At 36.6% G+C, this 12,053-nt stretch overlaps 1 protein-coding gene across 8 annotated transcripts in view; it reads left to right on the forward strand.

The window, feature by feature from the left end:
- Positions 1-12,053, forward strand: part of PPARGC1A (PPARG coactivator 1 alpha) — a 113,061-nt gene that overhangs the window by 68,329 nt on the left and 32,679 nt on the right. For all 8 annotated transcript variants that reach the window (XM_028492093.2, XM_055086122.1, XM_007130763.4 and 5 more), the window contains 5 exons: positions 2,924-3,118; positions 4,950-5,072; positions 5,941-6,145; positions 10,188-10,233; positions 10,343-10,416. In XM_028492093.2, the coding sequence (XP_028347894.1) occupies positions 2,924-3,118; positions 4,950-5,072; positions 5,941-6,145; positions 10,188-10,233; positions 10,343-10,416 (643 nt within the window). The remainder of the gene's footprint in view (positions 1-2,923; positions 3,119-4,949; positions 5,073-5,940; positions 6,146-10,187; positions 10,234-10,342; positions 10,417-12,053) is intronic.

A 12,053-nucleotide genomic window follows, 5' to 3' on the forward strand; every position in this document is an offset into this window, starting at 1 on the left:
CCCTCCCCCCCCCCACAATGCCAGTCTTCCATTCCACAAACCCTGCCCTCCCTTGGTGGTTTCAGGAGAGAGGAGACTTTAAATAGTTGGTGGTTTAATCAGGTCTTGTAAATTAATTATGATATTATCAAACTCCAGTATTTCTGCCATTGTATTTGGTGTACACTCACCCAGGCTTATTAAAGGAACTGAAGAAAACTAGTTAATTTAAGTGTTCTTTGTCATTTTGACTTGATTGGAATTATCGTCGTTTGTTTACATTAGGGATAGAACTAAAACACTATTGTATTATGTGATTGAAAGCTCGTAGTATTGCTGGGAAGCCAAACGCAAAATTTAAATCGGAGTAAAACAAAATTACTCATTTACTGGTAAACATGCTTAACTATTTTTCCTGAGCTCTTTTTGAACTTCAGTGAAGTAAGCCTTTCTGAAAACTGGGATACCTGGAAAAAATGTCCAACTTATTGAAAGTGCTTGTGCGTGTGCTTGTGTGTGTGTGTGTGTGTGTGTGTGTGTGTGTGTGTAAGCATGCATGTGTGTGCTTGAGACATTTTCAAAGATTATATTTATTAGGCAATATGGGAATACTTATATTAGTGTAAATCTGATTTTGAGATTTTGAGATGATTTTGAAATGATTTAAAATAATATATATTTCATTTAAATATATATTATTTTAAGATGATTTAAAATAATATATATTTCATTTAAATATAACTTTTATTCAGAATAGTTTAATAACCTGAATTTGGTTTTTGGTACATGGGAGAATCGAAATCAAAATTAAAAGGGAGAGATTGGCATCTTTGGATACCAGATTATCATCCTCTGCAGAAAATAGGAGCAAATTATTTCAGTATCTTTATTATTAAGGTTACATGGACAGATTCCAGAAGAGTTGAGGGTGAGGGGGATGCCCAATAAAGTCTTGTTATTGAATTGAGCAATTTGGATTTTAAAGGATTGACAAATTTATGGAAGGAAGTGGTGCAATTTTGAAGTTAACATTTCACCCCTTCTGACTAGGGTTTACCGCCTGCACTATAGTCTAAAAACTCCTAGAATTGTTACTCCGCACTGTGTTCCCCAAACCACTTGACTCACAAGGTCAAGTACAGGGCCATTAGGGAGATGGAAACAAATGTTAAAAGTGCCAAATAAAGTCTACCATGAGTATCTATGGCTCTTCTTGCCTTCTTGAATCCAAAACAGAAAGACGTTCATAGTTTTACTCCTGGATGGAGAATCATCAGTAAGGAGGGAAAGCAATTTTTATGTGAAAATAGAATGTATACGTGATAAATGCCTGCCTAATTTCTCTAGTAATACAATTTGATTTTCTGATTAGCTGTCTTATTCTGTGATTCTTGTAATTTTGTCAGGTCAATTAACTGGAGTTCAGTGCTAGAGAGAAAGGAAGTGTGGCACTGCTGACTTCGTTAGATGTCAGCAGCTTAGGTGTATTTTGTAATAGAATCTGCGTGGGATAATTTAGCTGATATTGTTAATGTCATAGCGTACAGAACTTAAAAAAATGACTTATGAAGCAGGTCAGATTGGACAACGTGAAGTGCTAAAAGAAGGAAAAGAAAGTGATCTACACAACATATATTTTAGGTAAAAAAATGCAGATCAATGAATTATTCAGCAAGTAATCAATGACTGTCTATACTGTGTGCCCAGCATTGGCATTGGTTGCCCAGGTACATAAGAATATAGCACATTGGCCTATAGACAAGGGGTATAAGCTCCAGTTTGGAAGATCTTGAGTTTTTTTTTACAGAGTGCTGAAATAAATGAATATTCTCTTTTATAATAAATTGTTTACAGATTCCTTCCTTCCCCTGGTGGGTTCTCAGAGGGGCAGAGTTTTGTCTTGTTTCTCCTTGTGTCTCCAACACTTAGCATGACCCTGACATACAGTAGGTGTTCAAAAATATTTGTGCAATGAATAACTGAAGATGAGCTTTCCAAGGATGTGTTGGTGGAAATGAGTGTGGCAGGTAGGCAAATGAGTTAAACTATGTTTGCAAGAGCCCCTGTTAGAGGTGACGTTGCCCTAGAAAGTACCCCTGGTCACAAGAAATGAATGCATTCAAGAGATGTTACAAAGTAAGGCTCTACTTAGTGACTGGCCAAGTACAGAGGACTCAAGGTGGTTCCAGAGTTTAGGGTCTGAAGAATTGTTATCCAAACCCAGAAAGTCAAGAGAAACAGCAAGTTTTTTGTTCTTGTTTTTTTTTCCACGAAAGGTCCTAAGTTTGGATTTTGAGATGAGGGAGCTCCTATCAGGTAGAAATGTCCAGTAGGCAGTTATAGATTTATGACTAAAGTTGGGAGAGATGTCAGGGAGAGAAATAAATGGCTGTGGAGTGTTCAGTGATGAGATTATAATTGAAACCATGGAAGTGTATAGTTTTTCTTGGTATAGTTTCAGTTTGTGGTGGTGTTCAAACAGAGGGTTATCTAAACATTTTGGTGCGTATGCTGTACAGGAGATTGAAACACTATATCTGAAGATGCAATAGATGATAATTAAAATGCTCTCAAGCCCTGAGATTCTCTAAATAAATCTTCTCTTTTAGTTAAGGAAACAAGATATAAATATACGGAAAATGACTGTGAACAAGACAGAACCGTATTTAGCAGTGTTAACACCAACACAATAAATAGCTAAATTGGACAGCTCAACAATCAGAGACTGGTACACTAAAGGTATTAATTGATTGCGTGATTCAGACCAAAAGGGGTTTGGAATTTAAGGAAGACGTGATCTTGTGTTCTGGCATGGATGTTCCAAATTTCATGTATCGTGTACTCATTTGGGTAAACACATTCAGTCTATGATGATTAATAGATTACTCATCTCCCAGTGTGAACTAACTCATGACTTCTTCTGTTTTACTGTGTTTTTTTGCAGAAGATAGATGAAGAGAATGAGGCAAACTTGCTAGCAGTCCTCACAGAGACACTGGACAGTCTCCCTGTGGATGAAGACGGATTGCCCTCATTTGATGCACTGACAGATGGAGATGTGACCACCGAGAATGAGGCTAGTCCTTCCTCCATGCCTGATGGCACCCCTCCGCCTCAGGAGACAGAAGAGCCGTCTCTAGTAAGAACCCTTCCTACTGTTTAACAGGAATTGGAGTTGCCTCTGGCTACCCGCTGTGTGGGTATGATGTAGTAACAATAAGGTTTGGATTTTTCATTTAGACTGATGCCAAAATAGTCCCCAAGCATACTCAGAGTTGCAAATTCTGTGATTCTGGGTTGAAAAATGTTGAGAATACAGTCTTCATGTGGTCTCACTGAAGTTTTTTAAAACTACCTTTTGCAGGTTTTTATATCTTAGTATTATTGATGTTTATTATTGATGTTTGTTTCTAAGTTTAGAAACTTAGAAAATGTAGACAACTGAAAAGAATAGACAAAAAATTCACCTGTAATTTCAAATAACCTCTAGTATCAAAAATTATTGAAATCTCTTGTTTTAACCTATATCATGAACATGTTCGTGAATTTTAAATAGATGCATAATTTTGAATGGTTGTATAGTATTTTATTGTTTGGAGATGAACTAATTTATTAAGCAATCCCTTATGGTGGGGATATTTAGTCTTTTTCCTATTTTTTTCCACCATCATAAATTGTATGATAATTGACGTATTTGTAGTTTTATTCTCATGCATATTATTTTAGAAATAGAAGGTAGATCAAAGAGTATGCAGTATTTCAAGGCTTTGGATCCATAATTCTTATGAAGACTGGAAAATAATAGCACATTTGCCACCTAAGTTACCTAAATTTATGGTAGGCAATGAAGAGTAGATTTATTGGCAATGAAGAGTGAATTTTCTTTTCAGTGCAGTACTCGACCAGGATTTTATTAGTTCTAAGACACAGTTTACCTTCTCAGCTATGGTAGCCATTTGTCATTTGCCATAAATCTGATGTAAAAGCACGCAATGTAAATTATGGAATGCCATCCTGCAAACTTTAATAGTGTGCTTTGACCTGCCATTTAGATGTTGTTTCTCTCCCGTCTCTAAGTTTCTATATGTTAAAAGCATTCCATGTAAACCTATGGAGACCCTACTTATATGCCTTTGCGTTTTGAGATTTCTGGTTCAGAGGAGAATATCTCATAAGCAATGGTAACATATGTATTCCCCAATTTTTCCATGTGCCAGAGTCATTGGCTTTGCTGCCTAAGACTCTGATTTCTTTACATGGATACCCAGTGATTTTCATCTACACAGTGGTTTCAGTTGGGAGGGGCTGTTGACTCAGAGTCATACTAACATATCCCATCAGGGAGGTCCTGGAAGGCCAGCAAGTCAAATGAAGAGAAAGAGGTCAAAAGAGAGGAAATGCTTTGCCTAAGCCAGAACCCAGACCTCTTGATCTACCTACTTAAAAATTCTTTTTAGTGAAAGCCACTCTTTTATCCGAAATATTATTTAAATCAGTAGTGTTTTACACTTGATTGTGAAACATGATTCAAAACATCACAGAATCTTTTCTTTATTGCCCCTTGATTCATTTGGGTTATTGAGGGGGAAATGTACACCCCACCCCACCCCACTCCCAAATCCCCTAGTCTTCATTTAGTAAAGCAGCTTTTCTCACCTCATAGGTATTTGGAAATCCTTTTAGGAAGATTCTTCTGGCTTACTTTATCTAAAAGAAAAATTAAGGTAGATACTACTAAGTCTCAAATGTAGGAGAAGGTAACACTTTCACAGTTTGTAGTGTAATGCCAAACTTTTTCTTACTTTTAAAAAACGTTTCCTTAGTGCTATTGTGCTAAGGTGTGCTATGTTTAGAGTGAATTCATTTTTGTAATAAAAATTAATTTTAAGTTTAAAATTTCAACAGCTTATTCTAATGCTGAAAAGATGCCTAATGTTTCTTGCTTTCTCTCTTCCTTGATATGTTTCCAGCTTAAGAAGCTCTTACTGGCACCAGCCAACACTCAGCTAAGTTATAATGAATGCAGTGGCCTCAGTACCCACAACCATGCAAACCATAATCACAGGATCAGAACAAACCCTGCAGTTGTTAAGGTACAAATGTAAAGTTTTTTTTAATACAGGAGGGGAAGTCACAAGGGACTTTGGCTTAAAGCTATAAAATAAACAATAGGTTTCTATGTTGTGTTAATTCAGCTGGAATCCTGCAGCGGCTTCCTAATGGTGAAACAGATTACGAAATGGGTTTCCAAAAGCAATACTCTAGCTATTTTAAACTAGGAAGAGTTCATCAACGCTTTGTCTTTGGACGATTGAAATGAAAGTTCTACTGTCTGTTACTTCTTGCCTACTTTATTAATACACGCAGCAGCGTGGGCTACAATAAAATTTGCTGATAGTCCGGTATCATCTATGAGTGACTTTAAGATGCTGGATTGCCATTTTGCCAGCTGTCTAACCTGAGAAAGATTGCTCTGGAATGACCACAAAAGATCTATCTCTGCCATTAATTGCATGGAATGCTGGCAATGACATAATTCGGTTAGCGGGCTGTATTAAACAATGTTTGTCTTGCCATTCACTGTGAGTGAAAACGGAGCGTTAAGGGGTACTTAAGAGAATTGTGAATACTGGGCTCCGGCAATCAGTGGCAAATTAAGGTTTAAACCGGCTTTTTTTTTTTTACTCACAGTAAAGGCTCTGTAGGGTCTTGTTAGTTACATGTTGCTGAGTAGGAACATTGAAATGTAGGAGAAATGAAATAAAAAGCTGCATAAATGTCATTTAGGAATTTTAAATGTAATTTTCTTTCCTTGTTCTGCAAACAATTATTCACAGCTCATAGATCTAGTACACTTAGACTGAACACTTCATTGAAAACCTCATCTCTTCAGAAAACCTATATCCATTCTGATAAGGTTCAGTTCACCAATTTTAGCTTTCTTTATGCCTTGTTTTTAAGACCGAGAATTCATGGAGCAATAAAGCGAAGAGCATTTGTCAACAGCAAAAGCCACAAAGACGTCCCTGCTCCGAGCTTCTCAAGTATCTGACCACAAATGATGACCCTCCTCACACCAAACCCACAGAGAACCGGAACAGCAGCAGAGACAAATGCACCTCCAAAAAGAAGGCCCACACACAATCTCAGTCGCAACATTTACAAGGTAGGCTGTGGACCCAAACACAAGCTGCGGGTGAGGGTGCAGAGGGCAGGGCAAGCCTGCACTGGGCTGAGGATACCCAAACTTCGGGCTTCTGTTCCATCGGTGTCTCTCTTGAAAGAGAACTCAGCACTCTATGATAACTGGGGGGAAAAAAATCCTTCCTTGGACACAGGTTGAACATATCCTATTTAGCTGAGATGCAGCCGAATTCACAATCACCAGAAGGCACCTGAAATGTTAGCGGGGTGGGGAGCCAGGGGTGCTGTAGAGGGAATTGCAACATCAGATGAGGTTTGTAGGAATCTCTGAATTGCTGAGATAACTGAAGTTCTGAGCGAGCTGGGCTAGCCAGTTCATGAAAGAGCTTTTATTTTTTCCCTTCCAATAATGGAAAAAAAACTGAGGCACTGTTGATTTGCTTGCTGTCTATCCCTTATGAAATAGTAAATAGTATTTATGCAGTCTCTCATTTATGATGCACATTCTTCTTGTTTTAGACTACATGGTATACTCACCAATTTTATTTTGTAAATCAGGATTTGGAAATTCCTGGATATCTAAAAAAATTTGCTTTCTAGTTAAAAAATATAAGCTTATATTACACTAAATATCTGGGGTGATTTTTATTGTCCCCATACGTTACTAGAAGGCTGATACTTCTGAGGCAGATCAGGGTGATTTGGGGAAAATCTCTCTTAGCAAAGATAAATTTTCTTTCTTTCTTTCTTTTCTTTCTTCCTTCCTTCCTTCCTTCCTTTCTTTGTCTTCCTTCGAAGTATTCTAATTGTAGAGGCCCAGCAAGAGCCCGCAGAAAGTTGCCGTTGCTTTAAAATATTTAACTTCCACATCATCTGTACCTCTGACTTTGTAGTGGAAGTAGACACATTCTAAAATAGCAGTTATAAACATCCACCTCTTTTTTTTTTCCCTTTTGTTTCCCCAATTCCCCTTCCAGCTGCAGAGTGGTAGCCCCTGATCCCTGTTTTGAACCATGATTATTTCATACAGGTATGCTGTTACTGCTGCTTTTAATACGTCTTTTCTTTTCCAGTGTTTTGAATTTCCCTCTCTCATCCCTACCTCACCATAAACCCGGGATTTTCATACTCCTTTAATATTTTTATCGGCTCTCAATTAGATTTTCCTTGGTGGATATCTCAAAATCACTGTCCATCCCTTTCTGTCAGTTCAAGGACATATATTTATCAAAATGGGCCACAGTCTCTCAGTTTGCTGCACCCTGATTGGCCTCTCACATGCATGTGCTGGAACAGTTTTCTCAGTGCAGGACCAGACATGCTGTGGGATTCTAGTGGGTGACCTGAAATGAAGAATTCACTGGGCTACTCCCCACATGGTCCTGGTCATATGTTCATTTTCTGGAGCTGAATTTGAAGCCCCAAACTTGCTGGAACCCTGTAGCCAGTAAACCTCGCCCAGCAGCACATGTTTTAAAGTGGGGTTTTTTTTGTCTTTTTTTAAAATTTTGCTTGGTCCTTTTGGATTTTGAGGGTTTATTAATTTTGTCAATCCATGTACCACTAAATATTATTGTAATCTGTTACAAACCATGGCGGTGAAGAACTAAATTGGCCTGTGAAGGACATACACTTTAGATAAAACCTGCTGTATGTAGGGTTTTGGTGTTTTTTTTTAAGGTATATATCTGTGGTGAGGCATCAAAAGTATATCCCAGAATAGAACAAAGCTTGTTAAACAACAACAACCAAAAAAAAAAAAAAAATTCCTGTACTTAGTAGAGGTCTAAAAGAAAATAAACGTGCAAACATGGCCGGCTGTTAATAACCAACAGGAAATAAATGCTGAGTTTCACATTATTAAATTATAGGGATTATTTAAATTATTATTCAAAATTTTAATGTAGAAAATATATGAACAATTAGAGACAATAACTAAGAGGATTTTCTGAGGTTACCTTATTGAACATATTGTCATTTTTTTGCACGGAGCTTCATGTGTGCTCTCTGTACCATTGTAGGGTCCAGTTCTTTTCACTTCCCTAGGATAATGGTCTGGACTTTGGAGACTGTATGGTCCCATTTATTCATTTATTGATTCATTTACTAATGCAGTCATTCATCAAAGATATCATGATCTTCATGAAAAAGGTTCATTCCTGTCCTCAAGGATCTTAGAGCCTCTGGTCTACCAGTCATTGGAACAGTGTGGATTAAACTTCCAGTTAACCAAATCAAAGCTCCTATAGTGGTAGTTCTTGTGAGCTTGGGCTTATTTTGGGATTAGATTCTGGATGAGCTTTGAAGCTGTACCCTTCCTGTGACCCTCATTTCCTGTTTGCATTTTGTCCCACGAAATATGACCACTGCCTGTTCCTTTCCTTCCATTGCCATAGGCCTTACTTTTACCCAACGATCAGAATTTGGGGGATCTTCCTTTGAGCATTCCAGATAGGCTACCCTACACCTTGAAAACTGGAATTTCAGTGACTGATTTTCAATGTACATTATTGTGTGACATAGCGCATATTCATACCTGGTGATAGTTTGTATAGAACCTGTATGTGTTATCTTAATTATTAGTTGAGCACCATAGAAGTTGGTAAACTTCCTTCATAAGTGTGTTCTTTTTAAAGGCTCAGTATGTCAGACATATTAAAAAGTTAATGTCAAATCAGTTCATTTATTGGTATATCTGAAAAAGCCAATCAATCAATGTCCCTAATTTGCACAAGACAGCATGAGCTTCATATTTCTGGATGCACATTGGGTAGATGATAAACCATTCAATTGTTTAAAAACAAAATCTAAATCTACAAATTAAATACTGTGTAAATACTACTTGTATATGTAAATACTATTTGTCCAAGTAAAGTACCTAATTTCAACCTAATTTGGAGATAAATAGTATTTTCACATTTCAAAGGGCCTTAATTACTGGTGTTGATTAATTTCCTTTAATATCTATTGAACGCAATTCCTTTTGATAATAGGGGAAAGAAAACATATTCAGGGCCCGACTCTGCCAGTAACTAGTTTTATGGCCCTGGAAATATCATGCAGCATCTTAGGTCTCAGGTTTTTCATCCATAAAATAAGACAGTTTATTCTAAAGACCTTTTTGGTTTCAAGTCCATGATTTTCATTACATAAATGACTACCTCTTGACCTTTTGAAAGTAGTTATTTTAATGAGAAAAAATTGACAAAATCTACATACATATAAAAATATCTTTATAGATAAGCATATATATACATAATATGTGGATGTATATCCCAAGTACGTTTCTCATCATGTTTTCCCCTCCTTCTGTTCAAAAGACAAGACTGCCAAGGAGAAGCAATTGAAATTTTGGAGTGAGAAGAAGATTCTTACTCCACCCTTCATAACTGGGAAATGCCTCCTGTAGGAGGGTAAGATTTAGGAAGCAGAAAAAGAAGTAGATGAGCTCTCTTTGCAAGTCTATAGGTCTCTCAACTGATAAACAGTAGTTTTCCTTTAGTTGTCTATCAGATTTGGGGATCTGAAGGCCTTTTAAACTATCTGGGTCAGTGTCCACAATTTGCCATAATCTCTCACTTAATTTTCAGTGAATAGAATAGTTCTTGAGTGAGCTTTGGCCTCATAGAAATAACCTATTCTCAGGGCTAGATATAAAATTATACATTTTAGGAGAAAAATCAACTGAATATTCATAACGTTCTGTCGTCTTGTAGTTACTCTGCTGTTTTCTTGCCTAAACAAACCGTGTACTATATTCCAAATTAAAATAGAAAGCATTATTTCTCTTTGATGGTCTGATGCAAATTTTGTATCCTTAACAGGGATGCTACATTTTGGGGAAAATTCTGCTTTCGTATGTGTTTTCAAATGATAGTTTACTGATGCAAATTTTGTTTGGAATTTGTTTTAGCATAATGGACTGTTGTCTGTGTTTGATCCAATATTCAGGGACTTCCTTACTTTAGCTTTCCAGTTTCCAGTTTCCAACTTGACTTGTAGAAAGAAAACAAATCTGAAAAACTCTCAATATTTCATAATTAGTTTCCTTTTTTTTCCTTTAGCCAAACCAACAACTTTATCTCTTCCTCTGACCCCAGAGTCACCAAAGTAAGTATTATGAAATGTAACCATTTTCAGAAAGGGAAGGGGGTTCTAATACATTTGGCTACAGCAACTCCATTTCAGTTTGTTTTTATAAATGTGCCATATCTTCCAGTGACCCCAAGGGTTCCCCATTTGAGAACAAGACTATTGAACGAACCTTAAGTGTGGAACTCTCTGGAACTGCAGGTAAGCCTTACATTTCACTTGGATCTTTCTGTGTGGGTGAGTCTGTATGTGAAATATATATTAGAGTATATTCTCTATGTGATTAATGAAATTCACAAAGAGTACAAACAACATTGGATAAGAAGTTATCTATAAATATTTTCAGTTGTTTATTTTTTTAAGAGGAGACATGTATTGTGTGTCACACCTGGGCCAGACCCTCTGATATATATCATTGATTTGGATCCACAAATAAACCTATTTCCGATTAAGACACTAAAACTTGAATGGGGGGAGAAATTAACATTTATTGGTCTTCCACTCCATAGACATGCCAAGCGTATAAGTGGTTTTAGCTAATTTCATAACGACCTCATGAAGATGGTGGTAGGATTTTTCATTTTTAATATGAGAAAATAAGGTTCAGAGATGTTAAGTAACTTGCCCAAGATCGCAGAACTAGAAAGCAAAGAGCAAAGGTTTGAGCTCAGGTTTACTAATTATCAATACTTCACTTGAAATATTTTCTTACTCTCCATTGTACTCAACAGTGTAATGCTCTCCTATATATGTTACCATTTTTATATCTTTCCAGTAAAGGAGAAAAATGAAAATATGTCCATTCACCAAAACAAAATGTTCTTGTATATTTTAAACAAGAGCAATTTCCTTCACCGTTTGGACTTCTTAATTTATTTGGCCCGTCTTACTTCACATTCTGAAGAGGAGGAAGCTTTAAAAACTTGAACTAACCCCTGAGAAACTTACAAATCCAAAGAGTCCTAGGCAGACTTCTGAGTTGGCTGCAAATGGTACCTTTGCAGTAAGTGCTTACGTTTAGACACTTGAACCCCACCAGAAAGTGAATCTGAGGATGTCTGTACAAGAAGTTCCTAGGCTCTGGCCATTGCTGATAAGGGTAAAGGAACAGTAAGTTAAACAAATGTTTTCAACCAGAGCTATGGTGCCTACACACACCGTGGTCATTGTTACTAAGTTCAATTTCACCCTTTGAGTTTGCTAAATTACCTCCGTATGAAAGGTCTATTGCATGATTGCATGATTTGGTCAAGCAGTAGAGCAGTTAATTTCATGGTATTTATATATATTTTATGTGTGTGTATACAAGTATAAATATATCGTTATATAATAATACATGTACACACATGTATTCTCATATAAAGAATAGCTATAACATCATTTCTTAAATAAATTACAATTACACATGTGATTCTAAGTAACTTTTGTGTGCGTATATTATGTGCAGTAGAGGCCTTCTTGTCCGACCAATGAGTGAGTATTTGGTGGTTTTATCTAAAAAGTTGATTGAAGTATACACAGTTTAATCATTTTACTTTTGCTTAAAACATACAAATTATGCATCCAAATATAAAATTTTTGGTATAAGACAGAGAGACCTTTGCACTGAACTTAAATGTACTAACTAGTGATCCATTCATCTTTCTGGCACAAACTAAACTAATAATGCATCATAGATGGTATTCACGTTTCGTTTCTTGCTTTTTGAAGGAAAATAATTAAGGGTATTTGTGTGGTAGTCTGAGTGCAGAATCGTTCTAGGTTTTTATCTTTTTCTTTTTCTTTTTTTTTTTTTTTTTGCGGTATGTGGGCCCCTCACTGTTGTGGCCTCTCCCACT

This window comes from Physeter macrocephalus, chromosome 7 (genome assembly GCF_002837175.3).
Source record: "Physeter macrocephalus isolate SW-GA chromosome 7, ASM283717v5, whole genome shotgun sequence".
In the NCBI taxonomy this organism is placed as follows: Eukaryota; Metazoa; Chordata; class Mammalia; order Artiodactyla; family Physeteridae; genus Physeter; species Physeter macrocephalus.